An 18,055-nucleotide genomic window follows, 5' to 3' on the forward strand; every position below is an offset into this window, starting at 1 on the left:
CCAGTGAAGGGAGAGACGAGCGACATCGCTCTTGAAGGGGCTCAACGCACAAGATGTAGCCAGAAAGGAATTGAGAAGCGGGACAAATACCTCCGCGAATCCTCACGAAAAGAGCGCGTTCCTACAGTCTAGCCCTGGACGGCATCCAGCGCGATACTCGAGTAATACTTGACGTCCATGTCGGAATCGTTCGCCAGCTCCGTCAGGCAGGGTCTGCTCAAAAGAATAAATAGTACAATTAGTTTCATGCCGACTCTTTTCCGCTGAAGACTGCTGAACGTACCGGACTTGAGCCGCGACCACGGAAGCATCAGCGAGTTTACACAGCTGCTCTAAGGTCATGGAGGCCACGAATCTAACGTTGGGGATCTTGTCGTGAGCGCCGCGGATCGCCAGGGTCATCATAAGCGTCAACAAGTCGCTCGACGCCTTCTCCACAGCCATCTGCTTCAGCGCGTGCAGCACATTGACGCGCTCCTGGTAGATCACGGATTTCTCGAAGATCTGGTTCAGGCGCGGCATAACGTTCTGAAGGATGTAGTCGCTACCCAGAGACTCAAGCAGCTGCGGTAGAATCTTGGTGGCGCTCAGGCGAACCTCGCCAACCATGTCGGTGAACGCGCTAACGTAGATCTCCAGCAAGTTTTCCTGGAAATACTGGCTGCCCAGACTGCCAGCAAGGGCAGGAATAGACAGAATGACGGCCTCGCGCACACGCCACTGCAGGTCGCGCGCCAGGTCGGCGATAGCTGGCAGCAGCACCGACTCGAACGATGCCATCCACTGGGCAAGAAGTTCCATACGTTTCAGAATATTGAGCCGCACGTCCACGACCTCATCGCGCAGGAAGAGCAGCAGCAGAGGGGCCAGCGTCGACTTGGACGTGGTTTCACCCAGCTTAGGTGCAAGCTCCATGCACGCGATGGAAACAGCAGCTGAGCAAGACAAGAATCGCCAGCAACACGAAGCGACGTTAGCATGTGCCTCATATTCCAAAGCAGATGATATCAAAAACGTACTTCGAACGTTGGGGGCCGTGTCCTGCGAAAGAGCCGACAATAGCGGCAGAACCTCGCTCGAAAACAGCTCGTTCTTGATAATGGAGATGTATCCCGACAAGTTCTTCGCAGCAGCAGCACGGACTTCTGCCTCGGCGTCCTGAGAAAAGTGATAGTACCGTCAGACACGCTATTCCTTCGCATTCTCTCGCCGTAGTAGTTCACGTCGCTCTCGTACCTGCAGCAGGTTGCTGAAGCATCCAAGCAGCTCCGACTCCGTGATCTGGGTTCCCATGGCGCGCGAGAGCGGGAAAAAGTCCTTGGCAATGCTGAATCGCACACGCCATGACCGATCCTCGACGGACGAACGCACGATGGGCAACACATGCAGCGAGTTCTCGTCCTGCGAGAGCAGATCGGCGATCGCAGCCGAGTTCTCAATAGCTAGCAGACGTACACTGTCCTGGTCGTCCGCTGTTAGCGCACGAAATAGCGGCAGGATCATGCTGGCAATGTGCTCCTTCTCCATTGCACCAGCGATCTTGCCGATGTTAGAAGCAGCAGCGCGACGAACCATGGGCGTGTCATCGTTGCACATCATCTGGTACAAACTGCACGTCACAACAACCCAATTAGCCTCTGAAACCTTCCCTCAAAGCCATTATTACATACTCGCGAAGCTCCTTCTTGCGTCCAGCATCCGTCACCTTCTCGTAGGTGGGAGCAAAGAGCGAGCATACGGACACACGTGACGTGAACCAGTCTCCCTCGGCAAGGCGCTTAGTCAGTGGCACCATGATGTCTCCCGCGTTGGGAAGCACAGCCACCACCTTCTGTAGGGACTCCACAGTGCGGTCACGCACCACAGTCTCCTCGACGCCGGCAAGCACCTCGAGGGGTTCAACAAGAGCAGCGGCGTGCTCGGCACCACCTACGAGGTCCACGAAGCCACCGAGTTCATCGGCCAACGCCACGAGAACTTCGTCCTCGTCCTCTGTAGCTTCTGCTTAATCCTTTGGTTAGTAACTGAGTCAATAACATATCTTAACGCTTTCTAACACGCACCACGCAGGAACGGAAGCAGGTCTGAACGCGTGCGTTCTGGGCCAAGTGCTTGAGCTACAGTACGCAAGCGCCGCATAGCCTTGATGCGCGTCTCCACCTCGTCGCTCTTGACCTCCTCGGTTAGCAGCGTCATGGGGTACACTTCGTCCTCTGTAACACATAACGTTACATAAGGTTAAGAACCAATTCCGCGCTCCGTGAAGGGCAATAACCTTCCCCGCTGGGAAACGCACCCATTGTGTCTGAGGGTGCAGGAGGCGGAGGGATAAGGTTGGTCTCTGTCAAGTAATAAGTCGGGCTCTGTCGCCGGTGCCTCGCTCGCTCGCGTGCAGTCGGTCGCTCGCTGGCTGGTTCTTCCTACAGTCACGCGCCTCCCCCTGATCTCGCTTAAATACGAATATTGATACTGTAGAAAACAATAAGTCGATCTTACTATGTTTAGCGGGTTTCTGTTTTAACACTAAAAGTACACCATCGAAACTACCGATTGATCAAAGATGGCGCCGCCCATGTGCGTCGAATGTGAGGATACGGCGGCCGCTGTCCGCTGCGAGGACTGTGAGGATGTATATTGTCCCCTCTGCTTTGAGGCGCAGCACCATGCTGGATCTCGTTTGCGTCACACCAAGACAGTCCTTCCAGGGTCCAGTAGCGACGTCTCATCCAATGATAATGCCTCGCCAATTCCACCTCCCGAGCCCACCCAGCCTCCTCCGTCTCCTGCAGAGGAGGAATCGACTCCACCACCGCCTTCAGTCCCACCTCCATCTCCTATGAAACCTTCATCAGCCAATGAAGCACCATTAACGAGTGAATCGGAGGAGGAAGGCGACAGCCAGGAAGAAGATGCTGACGATGACGACGAGCTGATGCGCGAGATCGAGGAGGCACCGTCGGCGCTCATGAAGGACGCAGCGTACATTCCATTGCGACTTAACGAGGAGGAGCGCGCGCTATTTAATCTGCTGGACGCGGCGCTCAACGTCAGTGAATACACAGACAAAGTGGACGTTTTGTCCTACCGCTCACCGGTGAATCGCGTGATTCATGAACTGAACGAGGCATTCGGCGTGCTTTCTGGACTGATGATCGCCAATGATTTCCGTCAGGGGCGTCGACTCGTGCAGGACAAGCAGTTCAAGGACAATGAGGAGTTCTTTCGACAGGTGTTTGAGATCGGGCGTCGCTACAAGATAATGAATCCGGAGCGCATGCGCAACAACTACGGCAAAATGATATACTTGCTGCAGGACGCCAATTTGCGTGAGATTAGGAACTATCTGGGCTTTTCGTGTGTGGCGCCCATTAAGACGGTGGCATCGCTGCTCCACGAACGGCACGCGTTGGAGATGCTGCGTGATACGCGCTGTGTGGTGGCGACATCTGTGGCTGCTGTCGACCCCAATCTACGAGCTGACTCAGAAGCTATGCAGCGCTTCTCACGTGACAAGCAACAAGCAATTGAGGAGCTTGTGCGGGACTACTCGTCAGCGTCGCTGTCGGAAGAAGAAATCCGTCTGTGCCTTGCATCCATTTCCGACAGCCAGAGCTATCTGGCGTCGAACAGGTCGCCAATCACGCGAATGATCGACTATTTGGAGAAGTATTTCACCCCAGAGAAAGCAGAGCCCGGTTTCAGTCTCGACATTCGGGCCGGCAAGAACGGTGCGCGACTCAGTCACAGCCACGCCAGCCAGTATGAGTACGTGTTGCAGTCACTGCTTCTGTGGAAGAACATGACAACGTCGATGCTGCGTTTGTGGTGGGTCGCGGAGGAGGATTTGCTCGGCGGCAGCATGTACCGCCTCCGCGATACCGGCCAGGGTCTCAACCGCATGCAGCACGCACCCGAGACGTCTCATCTCGTGCACTCGATCTTGCACCACACACAGAAACTGCGTCCTCGTTGGGTGGGCTCTTCCGTGGTCCATCTTGGCGACCACAACGTGCCGAACGCACTCATGTTCATCGACAAGTACACGCAAATTTCGCGCATTCTCAGCCCGATTGTCAACACGGTGCACGACATCCCGGCGCTCGCAGCGCAGCCCAACACGCGTGCGTATATCGAAGAAAGTTTCGGAGGCGCCCAGACGCTGCAGAAGCGTATCCTGTGCGACTTTTTTAAGCACGGCTTCGATGGCAGCGGAGCGGACAATTTCTTTGATGCCGGCTCGTGCATTGATGGCCGCCTCACGAGTGCCTGGAACTGGTGCTCGCGGATAGAGAAGAAATCTTTTTTCCACGTGTTCCTCATGGCCGGCTTCGTCGGCTTTGACGGACACTTTGAGAAGTAGATCAGTGTGGAAATACAGATCCGACCTCTCCTCATGCTACCTGGTATCACGAGCTCGTCAAAGTGACCGTGTCTGCCTGGTTTGTGCAAGCAAAGTTGGTTCACTTGTGGCAGCATCTCTCTACTCTACGTGTACCCATGCCATGAACTACATGTACTCTTATCTTAGGCTGTCTACGTCTAGCCAGCGCATGCGACTTGTGTTGAGATATCCATCCACTCGCTTGATTACTACGAAGTACTAACTATTAACTAATTCAGCTTCACTATCACGCATACTCCAGTCTTCTTCGCGAAACTCTAAGACGATAAAAACGGAGGCCACCTTATAAATGGTGGAAGTTGTTGTGCTGGTGGCCGCCCTCAGTGGACGTGTAATGCATTGCCGTTGAGGTAGCCGGAGCGCTGTACAGCTGGTGATACTGTTGCTGCTGCTGATGATGATGCTGCTGATACTGTTGCTGGTAATAGGCAGCGTGCGGGTGGTGTTGATTCCACGAGTGCTCCATGGTCTTGTGCTCCGAAGCAGCCATGTCACCATGATGCGTAAAATACACTGCCTGCTCGCTGGTGTAGTCAGTCGTCGCCACTGGCCGTGTTGCCTCTTCCGTATTGTGACCATGCGAACCGTTTGTAAAATGCGCGACGTGTTCCAATACCGGCTCAATATCGGTCAGCAGATGCTCCAAGTAGCGGTCGTCGTGTGCATCGTGCACCTGCTCATGATCGTCAAGCCGCTGTACTTCGCTTTTGAACCCTGGTTTGATGTCCATCGGTTCGCAGTCATCCTCCACACTCTTCTTTTCATCCTCCTCCTCAATATGATCCATGACACTGAGCTTGCCAATATCGCCGTATTTCGTCGGTGACATTGGCGGCGACTGAGATCCGTCAACCGGGGTAGTCACTGTGGCCGATGAACTCGAGTTGGAGCCCGTACTACACGCTGAGCTGACCGAGTCACTACGTACGCGACGTTTCCATCGACTGAGCTTTTGCCGAAGCTTCTGCGCGTGGGTCATAGCTTGGCGGGTAGACTTGGAGCCCACGTAGGCGGCAATGGCCGTCCAGGGGCCCTGCGGAAAGCGCTGGATGGCCTCCCAGAATCGACGCTGCTCAGCAGGCGACCACGCGTGCTCACCCGGCTTGGGCACTGTGAATTGCGTGGGCACGAGCTTGGCCTGATGCAGCTCACTCATGACCTTGGGCGAAATCATTTTCAGTACTGAAGTGCTCACCTGGGTGACGAACCACAACTGTAAGACGTTGCAGTCAATGGATGGATGGATGCACTAGCGAAATGTGTTCCCGTTCCGCCAGGTCGGGCGCTATTCGTGCAATGAGGGCGGAGATGTAAATTACTTGACACACTACACATGGGTTATTGTTTGCGTCGCAGTTTTAGCGCTGCATCTTGGCTCCAAGTTGGAGCGTATCTATCGATGCCATCGACTGGAAGGCGAGCTGCACACTCAAGAGACGGAGCGCTCATCTCGCTTTTGACAGGCATGAAAAGTTTCTCAAAATTCGCACGAAAAAAGGGATCTTCATTCACGTCTAATTTATGAAGGATAAATGTGTGGAAAAGATGGCAGCGCTCGAAAACCAAAATTTGAGTTCGATCGATCCGACGACCCGGAAACCGGCAATATTGTTGGAGAAAATCCACACAACGTGGAAACCTGAGCTTGCCGAGTGCGCTGGCTCGTGGAGAGAGACCGGCGCTAATCGATTAACTGAGAGCGCATTGGTTGTCTACAGTGGAATATCGGAGGCAACCATGCTTCGGTCTCAGTTTGCAATGGTACATTCCGAAAGTAGCATTCGTGCGTTTTGCACCAAAATTTCATGATCCCTCCGGCTTTCAGAGCATCAGCCTCGTAGACTTTCACTATAGCTTACAAGTACAAGTAAGCCTGATGTATCAGGTAGAGCATGCAAATGAACAAGCAGGCGGACGGTCAGGGATGAGTTAGTATTTGCTTGTCAAACTCGCCCCTCACTGACGATACCTGCACGTCTCCAGCACACTGGATGACCCAGGCGTTGTTTTTGCTGGCATGAGTACATGTACATGAATCGAGCTAGCGAGGTCGTCTACCCGTTATGCGGTCACCCACGCACGAGCATCAAACTGTCTGGGTCAAAGAGCAAGCAGTGCTTGCCAAGCACCGCGGCCATTGACGCAGGATATGAAGCGAGATTTGCGCGGCGTACGTGTCGGCGCTACTGGTCGCCAGTCTGGCATGGTATGTAAAGCGACTTTTTGCCTGCTGACTCAGCAGGCAAAAAGATTCATACCGCTCAGCAGTGCTGAGCGGTATGAATCTCGGTCAAACCGACTCGCACGAGTACCAGGTACTGTACATGTGCACATGAAACATACTTCAAGTATACCGTGACGAATTATTAATAATGTACATGTAATGTGGGTAAGCAGCATCGACAAGGGAAAGCGAGAAAGCCGACCTCGCAGTGGTCCAACTCCAGCAGCGGCCACGTAGCGTTATCCTCGTGCTGGAACACGTCAGATCATCCACAGAAACAGACCCCGTGCTTCCAAGCATCTTAAATTAATACGCCGCGTACCGGTATCCCTCACTTGCAGTACATAATCAGATCGACCTCTCTCTTGACGCCTCCACCACCAGCACGCAAAAAGTGTGTAAGACTCTACATGTATTATACTGTACCATATTACCGGTACTGTACAGTAGTACGACAAGTATTGAGAAATATACAGAACGGCCCAAACAAGGTTGTTGCCTGCTTTTATAATACTCCGTCACGCCCACGCGGTCTGCCAAAGTTTTGCTGAGCTTATTCGCGTAAATCAAGCAGTGCCCACCAAATATCTTATTCGTATGAAATTTGAAACGTTCATCGAAAGTTTCCGCTGAAGTTTTGCTAGATTTTGGCGGATCTTGGTGGCTGAGTCAACATTTGGCCAACTTCTAGCCATCGTCAGATGAGGCTTCCTCTCGCGACATTCCAAAAGCTTTTCGATGTCATGAAAGCTGTACCGGCACAGTAGTGCAAATGCCTACATACGTATTTAATACTATGAAGTATTATTTACTACATGTACAGCTTTCATGTCATCGAAAAGCATTATACGCTCATATTATGATGTACACTGTACTTTAATACTACATGTATTAGAATACCTGTAGTACTGGTACACTGTTTGGTGCTTACATGTTCTTTCCTTCGAACCTGTGATTGTGTTCCAATGTTGGAATGGGCAACAAAACTTAAGCACGTCAATCACGAGCCGATATGACGCTCAATCTGCATGTACTTTACTGCAACGTTTGTGAACTACATGTAGACAATTATTATGACTGCACTTGGACTTAGCAATGGTAAGCTGCCAAACCAGAAATAGCAGATAGTCTGACAAGGACACCATCGCCTCTTGCCAATCAGAATGCGTGTACGCATTTGTGCAGTCCAGTTGCGTTGTTGTTATTTGATAACTTTCCGATTTTAGTAGTTTTGTTTCCTTTCAGGTCTACAGTTGTATATACTACAGTATTTGCCTAGACATTTGATGAATGGTCATTGTACACCATTTCCCGGCCAAGTTACCAGTTTTACCAACCATCGTGCAAATGGCCCGTTCTTGTGAGATCTAATTTAAGGCTGTGTGGAGATACACCATTTTTAATTTTAGGCTACGGCATTTGGCGATTTTCAAGAAAAAGCCACTTTTCCCACGACTTGCATTTCTGCCCATCACACTTTTCAAGCAGGTTGCAAACCTGGTCAAATACATAGAGCCTACGTTACCGCATCAAAGGGCACGGCTCATGCTGCTTCAAGAAATGAAGCCCTCCAAAACATTTTTTATTCTAGGACAACTTAAATGATGTTAATACGGTACTTTGAATACAGTAGTCGCTGTTTGGCTTTGTTTGTGCTTTTTTTTCTTCTCTGAATAAGGGGTACCCTTGAAGCGTCAGAGCATGCGGTAGCGTAGGCTCTATGTATTTGACCAGGTTTGCAACCTGCTTGAAAAGTGTGATGGGGCAGAAATGGAAAAGTGGCTTTTTCTTGCAAATCGCCAAATGCCGTAGCCTAAAATTAAAAATGGTGTATCTCCACACAGCCTTAAATTAGATCTCACAAGAACGGGCCATTTGCACGATGGTTGGTAAAACTGGTAACTTGGCCGGGAAATGGTGTATATGCCTAGATATTTGATTTATGGTCACAAGTAATAACTACAGAAGTCATTTTCCAATTTCGCGTCAAATATGTACTGTATGGCATTCATTGTCCTCCAATGTCTATACAGTCGTGCACCTCCAATTCGGCAGGGCGGACCATATCAACAGTGCCAGGGCATAAGTGCTGTTGAGGTTAGGGCCCGTCACAGGGACCGCCTCTCCATCGTGCTCTCTATAAACTAATAATGAAGAGACACGGTATTTTTGACTCTAATAAATAATGTACTAAAATGTCTGGAACATTTTAGTACGATGAATGGTAGCGCCAATTCTAGACTATGTTTCTGAATGCCGCATACCAATTTCTTGTTAGTAGCCCGCTACTTTCTTAAACATTAATCTTACTTCTTCATTTACCGAGTCCACCACAAGCTCTTCTTCTTTTACCAAGTCCGACACAAGCGTCTTCTCCTCCTACACTCAAGACTTCCTCTCCACTATGGCCGCCTAGACCACTCTACTTTTGTCCTCACTCCATTCTGTGCTGCCCTAACAACTCTGCGCAAATCATCCCTCCAACAGGTTATAAGCCCGGCGTTTCTCCAGGGGCGAGCTGGACGCTGCAAGACAACACACCTCCAAGCCGCATGAATGGCCAGGGGCACAAGGAGGTGAAGGAGACCTGAGTGAGACGGACACTTGCCTGCGTTAGGCCACGTTGCCAACTTTGCGCCAGCCACTGAGCTGTAGCGCTGCATGTGCAATAGATCGCCATGCTGGGAGGCCATGTTGCCCTCTACGCCAGCAAACGAGCTGCACGCGGTGAGCAGCACGTCTGCCACGCGGTATCGAGCCAGAGGAGAATCTCCCTGGACTCCGTACCATACGCACTGCGTATTGAGCCAGAGGAGAATCTCCCTGGACTCCGTACCATACGCACTGCGTATTGAGCCAGAGGAGAATCTCCCTGGACTCCGTACCATACGCACTGCGTATTGAGCCAGAGGAGAATCTCCCTGGACTCCGTACCATACGCACTGCGTATTGAGCCTACGAAGCAGTAACACTTTTTTTGCATGAGCAATGTCTCTGTCAATTGACTAAATAGTGTGCATGCTTCTCACTTCTTCGAAGTATAATAAAATCCGAAATACAATCCGAAGATCCACCAGGGAGAAAATTACCCCAAAGCTGTGAGCTAGATAAAATGTGAGTGAAGTGTGCTCCTAATATTGCTTTGGTGCAAGCATTGTTACCTAGCTGCTCAAAACATATTATGCCACATTCACAAAAGAAATTTATGAATAAAATCAAACATGCAATTTGCAAGATGCAAAAACAAAATTGCAAATTTCACAAAGGCGGCCTAGCTTGTACGAAAAAAAAAATATACCCCAAACGTTGAGAGAGAAATACTCAATGAAATGAATGAAACTGGGAGGCATCAACGCCAAAAACTATTCATGCATTCGCCAAACTTTAGCATTTATTGTCACTGGCAAAAGTTTCAAACATTTCCAGCATAACAGTACCAAAAGAATGAGAAAAAAAAATTCAACACTTTATGACTACAAGACAAGCCTACAGAAGCCTCTGTCTACAGAAAGCAAACTATAGTTTTACTGCATCAATTTCATCTACAATGAATTCGATAGTTTGCAAAATCTATCGCTAGCGCTTGCGAAGTAAAAATAAAATTATAAACTTCCAAACGAGAAATAACTCGATGAGCCTCTAGGGAGAAAAATAACCCCAACGACGAGAGCCTGCACACTTACTGCAAATATGATGCGTACGCTACCGATGACACTGTTTGATGTTATTTATGCTTTTAAAAGCTGTAGCCTTTCTTCAAAAATATTTGAAAACTATAAGCTCTCAATAATAATAGTCAGAACAAATTGAAAATGACTGCAGCACCTATATCAACCATTTCATGAAATTGGGAGGCAATTCTATAAGACCTCAGCAGCGAAAAACAAAAAACAAACCACACATTGTAAAGAAATATCCACATATTAAAGAGCAAAACAATGGCAGTTTAAGAAATGAACAAAGCTAAAACGCTTACACAAAATATATAAAGATAAATACGGTGATCAGGTCTATCCTCAAAGGTTTCCTGAGTAGCCAACAACAGAGCGAACAGGTTTTGATCCCTTAAAATTAAAGGTTTTCCTGAGGTAGCTTCTACAAATTCGTAAAGCTAAAACGATAACAGCAACAATTCAGCGAACAGGTTTTGATCCTTAAAATTAAAGGTTTCCCTGAAGTAGCTGCTACAAATTCGTATAACTAAAACGATAGCAACAACAATCACAACGGTGAACAGGTTTAATCCTCTAAGGTTTTCCTGAGTAGCCAGAATAACAATGAAAACAAGAAATCAGCACAGTTATTGCCAAAGCAAAACAGCACAAGGCGACAAATCTGACAATGAAAGTCAAAGGAAAAAGATCATCAATATCAAAACAAGATCTACTTCTTGTAAATGCTCATGTACGTACAGGACTGTTATAACAGCCACCTGTGGTAACTATCCGACAGATAGAGCATCATACACATTCCTCGATGTGGGAGGCTGTCGAAGTAAGCATCTCCGATGTGATGATGACTATCTAGTGAAATATAACTGTACTATTTCATATAGAGAAATCGTAGTCGAAGGTAACTGCTTTGGGGCAGCCATTGTAATGAGATGCACGGCGATAGTAGGGTCCATCCGGGCCACCTGCGCCGACCGAGGCATGATCCTCAAAGCTGGCGTTAAATAACTGAGCCTCGAGCCAATCTGCCTGGTCTCCACAAGTATCCTGAATGACGCCGACTGAGCGAGAATGAAGCGTTGCAATACCCAAAGCTGGCTGTTGAAGCACCGAAATTTGTTGGTGTCGTGGCCTTGACGTGCGTGTCCTTGACGTGCGTGTGGCTGGTGCGGTGACAGTAGAATGTAAATTGTGATGTGAGACTACGAGATCAGCTCGATGAGCCCCCGAGCTGCTGATTGATCCTATACCGCGCGCCGGACCATAGAATAAGACCTTATGCCGTCCCAGCATCATCTGCGTTTGTCGTCTCTACTAAATTCAAGGCTGTCCGTCATGTAGGCCGATTCTGTTGGCATTGAGCTTCTCTAAGTAAACATACACGCTCCGATAAGATGGCCACTTGTTGTAACTGCTATTAACTTCAATACAAGTGTACTCTCAAAACCTATCACTGTCAAAACTAATTCGTTTTGAGCTTTCGAGTCATTTTTCAGTCTGCCACCTGGTGCACAGGTGGCCAAATGGCGATTTAGACTCCACCTCCCCAGAAAACTGCCCTGGCGAGTAAAGTCCAAATCCGGTCTCCGTTTGGCTGTAGGGCCTCTAGGAGCTTCAGAAACGCAAAAAACACGAATTCGTGTAGCCATTTTGTAAATTGACTGAACACTTTTAGCAGGGTTTTCGTAGACCAATCAAAACACGTGTATTATATTATCCAATGACGTTCCCTGATGTCGATCCAGGGAGGCTGTTGAGGTTAGGGCCCGTCACAGGGACCGCCTCTCCATCGTGCTCTCTATAAACTAATAATGAAGAGACACGGTATTTTTGACTCTAATAAATAATGTACTAAAATGTCTGGAACATTTTAGTACGATGAATGGTAGCGGCAATTCTAGACTATGTTTCTGAATGCCGCATACTAATTTCTTGTTAGTAGCCCGCTACTTTCTTAAACATTAATCTTACTTCTTCATTTACCGAGTCCACCACAAGCTCTTCTTCTTTTACCAAGTCCGACACAAGCGTCTTCTCCTCCTACACTCAAGACTTCCTCTCCACTATGGCCGCCTAGACCACTCTACTTTTGTCCTCACTCCATTCTGTGCTGCCCTAACAACTCTGCGCAAATCATCCCTCCAACAAGTGCAAAACGTAAAGCAAAAAATAAACGCAAATCCAGTGCACTGATATTTTATTTGTTAATTCAGTACAAAATTTACGCCAATCTTCTGCATAATTGTGGCGTCAGACGCGCGAATCGCGGGCGCGCAACAGCGCCCCCGGTCGCGATAGGCGTCTGGCAAGGCGGCAACTTCCGCCAACCGCTTAAAAATACAATGAACGGTAGTGCGCTTTACTGCCTGGGGGGTCTTAAAGCGCTCCGTTGCCCAACGAGCAAGTTCGGAGTGAGTGCATGCAGGATCTGACTTGTGCTTCTCGCACAAAGACTGCTTTTGTGGGACATGTAGGAGGAAGGGCGATGTCCCATTGTCTTTGGCGGTAAAAATCAAAGTGTGTGTTTGTAAGAAGACCTCCGATCCAAAATTTAAAATCAGATCGATGCGGCGTGTCATCCCTCGGCGAGGAGGGGAAAACCGTTGAGGTTAATTGCTAGGGTGGTGATGGGCAAAGGTAATTGCGCATCCAATTCGCGTAATCATAAAATCTGGCAGGGTATCGACTGATACCGGTGCCGAATTGGAGGTGCACGACTGTAATAGTTTTGCTACAAAAGTTTGGCATGACACATGGATCCGTATCTCCCGTCGACAGGTAATTCCCGGGAACCAGCCGTCTCGTCAAAACATTTTTTTTAGCAAATCCTGCGTGTGGCTCTGGGGGATGGCTGCATTGTCGTGGAGTTTGCTGCCTGACGAGGTGCTTGACGCCATTGCTCGCTTGCTCCTCGGCTTCGAGGTGCTGCGGCTCTCGCACGTTGAGCGCCACTTGCTCCTTGTCCTTTTACGTCCAGAGATCTACAGCTCGCGACTGTCACATGTTCGTTTCCAACGAGGATCCACTGCTGTGCACGAGTCCGACTTGAAGTTGATACATGCGATCGCCAACAGCAAACAACATTATGCGCTCGAGAGCTCTCTTCGATTTGGAGGACAATCCATTGGACTGCCAGGCAAGAAGCCCCCGCAGAGTTATGCGCCAGTATTCTGGTCCACTGATAAGCTTTTTGGGTTGTACGATCGAGATGAGGACGGCGCTACTCCGAGCATCACGCTGGACGTGTGGTTCAGCTTATCACCCGCTAAACAGGACGTTCGACACGGCGGCGTCTTGCTAGGTTTGCAGAGTGAAAAGTGTCGGGAGGAAGGAGATCGATGGCCGGACTTCCACTGCCAGATTTTGCACGTGGATGCCGAGAGAAGTTTGTACTGCTCTGTGACGGCTGAGAAGCCTTGCGTGGCATTCGAGCTGGAAGTCGGTCGATGGTATCACGTAGCTCTTGTGTTTGAGCATCGGTCTCAGAAGGTCTATATCGATGGTTTTCTGGTGGACTCTCAGAGTGATCAAGAGCAGCAGCTCGAGAGCTTTCCCTACTATTATCCTCAAGTTGGGACAGGATTCGTAAGTGATGACTCGTACAGCGGGTGGTATGGATTTCACGGCGTAGTAGATGAACTGCGCATTTGGCATGAAGCCATGACTAGTGAACAGATAACTGCGCTTACTCACGACGGCCCCGCGGTGCTTCCACAGCCTACGTTCTCGCTAAAACGCGACGTACCGAGTGGTGACGTAGGGTTCGTCACGGGAAAATTGCTCTCCATGTGTCGATCGCTTCTAAGAGTAGGAGCCATTTAAATGAAAATACACTTAAATGTCAACTTTAGGAAACTAATCAGGAAGTAACGTAAACACGTAAGTGCCGGGCAAAAGGCCGCGACAGGACTGCGGTGTCTGGCGAGGCTGCTCTTCTCTGCTGCTCTCTGGTGAGCGGCAGGCGTCAAAACGCAAAGTGTGGAGCAGCCTCCGCCAGAACACCGCTGTACCGCAAAAGTAGATTAGTATACAAATAGCAAATAAGTCAATACTAAACTCTAGATAAATGCACTCTCGTTTGAGTACACCATCTTGGCAGCGCACAGCCAACGATGTCCTTGTGCATACAGTCCTTGGTACAGTCCTTCGCCATTGCACGCATGTGTACTCAGTGTAGCCGGTTGTAGTGCAGCCGCAAGCTGCACTGCCAGGCGCATGAGTGTCCTTGGGATGTGTCTTTGCAGACACTGGCAGTGGACGGTGGCTCGTAGATGGGGGCACCGGACACTGGCAGACTGCAATGCACTGGCGCTCGACACGCAGGTAAGTTTTATAGCTCACACTCCCACTTGATCTCGGCGACGCACTTGGAAGTCGACGCGATCACACACGCGCATCCTAGTTGCCGCCATAGTCCTAGTAGTAGCGTAGTCGCAGCTCAAAGACAATAGCAGTCCACTCAGTAACAGTACTCCCACTCGATACGCGCCTCATCTTCATCAATGTCGCTCAGGTACAGCCTCCCGCATCAACAGCAGTAGTCAACGCAGTAACAGTAGTCGTAGTTGTAGCCATGTCCTCGGATACGTTGTCATCGCTCGACACAATAGATAAGACTTTCATAGCCTTGCGAAAGTGTGTGAACTTCACCACTGCAAGTGCCTTTGTCATTATATCGGCCACCATATCATCAGTTCCGATGTGTTGGGTTGTAAGTTGCTTCAACTCCACATGGCGTCTGATCATGTGGTACTTGTTATCGATATGTTTCGATTTCGAATGTTTGCCAGGTTTCGCAGTTAAGGCAATGGCTCCTTGATTGTCTCCCAGTAGTTGAGGTACTGGATGCTTCCAGCTCAACTCCTTGCATAGGCCAGCAAGCCACAACAAGTCCTTGGTCGCCTCTGCCATTGCTACGTACTCAGCTTCACAGGTACTGAGCGCGTTGATCTCTTGCTTGCGAGATGCGTAGGAGATGACGTTGTCGTCCAGCATATTGATGTAGCCACTGATACTCCGTCGATCCACAGGGTCGTTCGCATAATCAGCATCAGAGTAGCCACTAACTTGCACATCAGTCTGTAGCTTCACATTCATCACTAGTCCGTAGTCACATGTAGCCTTCAGGTAACGCAGCACCCTCTTGGCTTGTGCGAAATGCGTATGAGCATAGCTCGCAAGATACTTGCCCAGGTGTCGGGTAGCATGAGCTATGTCAGGTCTCGATGCACTAACGAGGTATTGGAGAGCACCCACCAGTTCTCTGTAGGGAAGATACTCCTTCGAAGCAGGCACGTCTGTCTTCGAGGGCGTCGTAGCTTCTGGTGTAGCGCAGCCATTACAGTTCTCCATATGAAGATGCTTCAACACCTCCAGTGCGTACTGCTTCTGGCAGTACACTATTTGCCGGCGCGGCCGGTCAATCAGGATCTCGACGCCTAAGAGATATTTGACTGTGCCCATCGTCGTGAGCTCGAATGTCTCTTGCAGTGAGGCAGCGATTGTGGCACACAGGTCACGTGAGCCCATCAGGCAGTGAGATGCGTCCCAGCGTAAAACAGTCAATAGGCAACTGGATTTCACATTCCTTTCTTCAATACATATTAGGCGCTGAGTTCGAGATCGCTCCTAGTAAAACCCCCTTCGCCAACAGGCTTGGACATGAAGCCGTGCGATTCCAAAACTTTGGGGGCTTGCTTTAGTCCGTACAGGCTCTCAACAATCTGCAAATGGATCCAGTTCCATCCATCAGAAGCCAGGAGGCTGCTCCATGAAGATAGTCCCGTCCAAGTCTCCATACAGAAAAGCCGTCTTCACGTCGAATGGCAACACCTCCCAACCTCTTTGTACAGCGTAGTAGATAGCCGCACGCATGGTTTCGAACCGGATCACAGGTGCATAGGTCTCAGAGTAGTTAATCCCAAGTTGTTGTTTGAATCCATGGATCACTAGTCGCGCTTTGAATCGTTTGATTCGTCCACGCTCATCTCGCTTCACAGCAAAGACCCACCTACACGTTATCACCTTCACTTTCTTGGCATCTTTGCGGGGTACAAGTTTCCAGGTCTTGTGACCCTTCAACGATTGAAGTTCCACCAACATTGCAGCTCTCCACTGCTGCCAGTACTTGCTTGCACGTGCTTGTTTGTACGTCGTCGGAATCTGCACATCCGTAGTCATAGCCTGCACTAGGCCTACCACGTAATCCGACAATCGAACGTTCGCCTTCTGCTTCCTTCTTGGTCGCTTTAGGCAGGGCTCTCTTGATGGAGGTTGAATCTCGAAGCCACTTGTCTCCTTCTCCACCATTGCAGGTTTCTTCTTTGTTCTGCGTCTCTTGCGCTTCCTCACGTCCAAACCTTCCTCGGTTTCTTCAGCAGGATCCTGCAACACGGCTGGTTCTGCAACACCAGCAGTCTCCGCACTGTCCTTGCTCACAGGTGCGTCAACGATTGACAAACTCCCACTTGAACTTAACTCAGTTTCTGCAGGCTTGTCAGCAAGTGGTACCGCCTCAAGTGGCTTCTCCGCACTAGAGATGCTGTCACTCCAACCTGGAAGGTACGTCTCCATGTTGGTCTTGATGCGCGCCACAGGTACAGTCTCGAGTAGAGTATGATCACCATCAAAGAATGCGTTCTCTAATAGATGCTTCATGTAGATGCCATCGGTCGTGAACTCTTCATGGAACTTCACATTCCCACTACGAGCTGTCACCACTTGAGCTGTCACCAGGTCAATGAACTTGTAGCCTAGGGTCGATTCGCTATAACCCAGTAATAAACACAGTCTTGCCCTTGCTTCCAGCTTTTCTTTCGCTTGTCTTGACTCAGGGGGAACACGCACGTGTGCCAGACAGCCCCAAGTACGCATATCATGGGCTCTGATTCGTACAGTTTCTGGGTGCGGGGACACCAATCCTAAAGGGCTTGGTGGGCAACCAGTTCAACGTCGTCACCACGTGCAGGAAGGCTTCTCCCCACAAGGAGTTGGGCATGTGTGTAGCCATCAGCATCGCTCTGATCCTTGGTAGAACCACCGCCGTTAGCACGCTCCACAATGCCGTTCTCTTGAGGAGAATAGGCGCTCGTAAACTGCTGCTCAATCCCTTGGTCGACGCAGGAGTCACTTAGTTCCTTGCTTGCAAATTCACCTCCTTGGTCAGAGTGTAGTCGTCGCACTTTCTTCTCAGGAAAGCGAGTTCGCAGCCTGTTCAGCAGGACCTTGATGTGGAACGTTGCTTCACTCTTCTTCTTGAGTAGGAACGGCCACTTGTACCTTGTAGACTCATCGAAGATAAAGAGAAACATTGTAGCTCCATCCACAGACTGTTCGTTTACAGAGCAAATGTCCATCATGAGAGTCTCCAGAGGTTCGGACTTCCGCGATGGAATCCGTTTATAAGACATTCTTTTCGCCTTACTGGCAGCACAAGCAACGCACTCGTAGGAAGTCAGACCTTTTGCATTCATCTTAAATCCAACATCGAGTTTGTTTGCCAACACTTTCACCGTCTCCATGCTCATATGACCAAATCGTTGATGAAGCAGCTCCATGGCTTTCTTGCTGTCCATGTCCTCTTTTAGAGCCGCCATCACCATCACTCCAGTCACTCTTTCTGCACGTAGTCGGTAGATACTGTCACGCATCATGAACTTGAGTGATGTGCTTGGCTTGGAGATCCAAGCAGTCTGTTGGTCCTCTGAGCATGTCAACTTGAAGTTGCCCTTCGTTTGTAGGTAGCCCAAACTAATGATG

At 49.5% G+C, this 18,055-nt stretch overlaps 5 protein-coding genes across 5 annotated transcripts; 3 read left to right on the forward strand and 2 right to left on the reverse strand.

Moving 5' to 3' along the window:
* Positions 1-56: 56 nt before the first annotated feature.
* Positions 57-2,407, reverse strand: PITG_02137 (serine/threonine-protein phosphatase 2A 65 kDa regulatory subunit A, putative; the record flags this gene model as incomplete). Its single annotated transcript, XM_002907059.1, has 7 exons — positions 57-213; positions 284-935; positions 1,020-1,158; positions 1,237-1,609; positions 1,671-2,001; positions 2,064-2,213; positions 2,297-2,407. The coding sequence occupies 7 exons, from the start codon at positions 2,298-2,300 to the stop codon at positions 129-131; spliced, it is 1,734 nt and encodes a 577-aa protein (XP_002907105.1).
* Positions 2,408-2,560: 153 nt separating this feature from the next.
* On the forward strand, positions 2,561-4,360 carry PITG_02138 (uncharacterized protein; the record flags this gene model as incomplete). The annotated part of the gene is made up of 1 exon (XM_002907060.1): positions 2,561-4,360. One exon carries the CDS (start codon positions 2,561-2,563, stop codon positions 4,358-4,360), a length of 1,800 nt encoding a protein of 599 aa, XP_002907106.1.
* A 240-nt stretch (positions 4,361-4,600) lies between these two features.
* Positions 4,601-5,576, reverse strand: PITG_02139 (uncharacterized protein; the record flags this gene model as incomplete). The annotated part of the gene is made up of 2 exons (XM_002907061.1): positions 4,601-4,625; positions 4,858-5,576. The coding sequence occupies 2 exons, from the start codon at positions 5,574-5,576 to the stop codon at positions 4,601-4,603; spliced, it is 744 nt and encodes a 247-aa protein (XP_002907107.1).
* An 851-nt stretch (positions 5,577-6,427) lies between these two features.
* PITG_02140 (uncharacterized protein) lies at positions 6,428-7,294 on the forward strand (the record flags this gene model as incomplete). Its single annotated transcript, XM_002907062.1, has 3 exons — positions 6,428-6,608; positions 6,671-6,717; positions 7,271-7,294. The coding sequence occupies 3 exons, from the start codon at positions 6,428-6,430 to the stop codon at positions 7,292-7,294; spliced, it is 252 nt and encodes an 83-aa protein (XP_002907108.1).
* A 5,850-nt stretch (positions 7,295-13,144) lies between these two features.
* PITG_02141 (uncharacterized protein) lies at positions 13,145-14,119 on the forward strand (the record flags this gene model as incomplete). The annotated part of the gene is made up of 2 exons (XM_002907063.1): positions 13,145-13,882; positions 14,015-14,119. The coding sequence occupies 2 exons, from the start codon at positions 13,145-13,147 to the stop codon at positions 14,117-14,119; spliced, it is 843 nt and encodes a 280-aa protein (XP_002907109.1).
* Positions 14,120-18,055: the final 3,936 nt, after the last annotated feature.

The sequence above is a fragment of the Phytophthora infestans genome, genomic scaffold (assembly GCF_000142945.1).
Source record: "Phytophthora infestans T30-4 supercont1.3 genomic scaffold, whole genome shotgun sequence".
In the NCBI taxonomy this organism is placed as follows: Eukaryota; Oomycota; class Peronosporomycetes; order Peronosporales; family Peronosporaceae; genus Phytophthora; species Phytophthora infestans.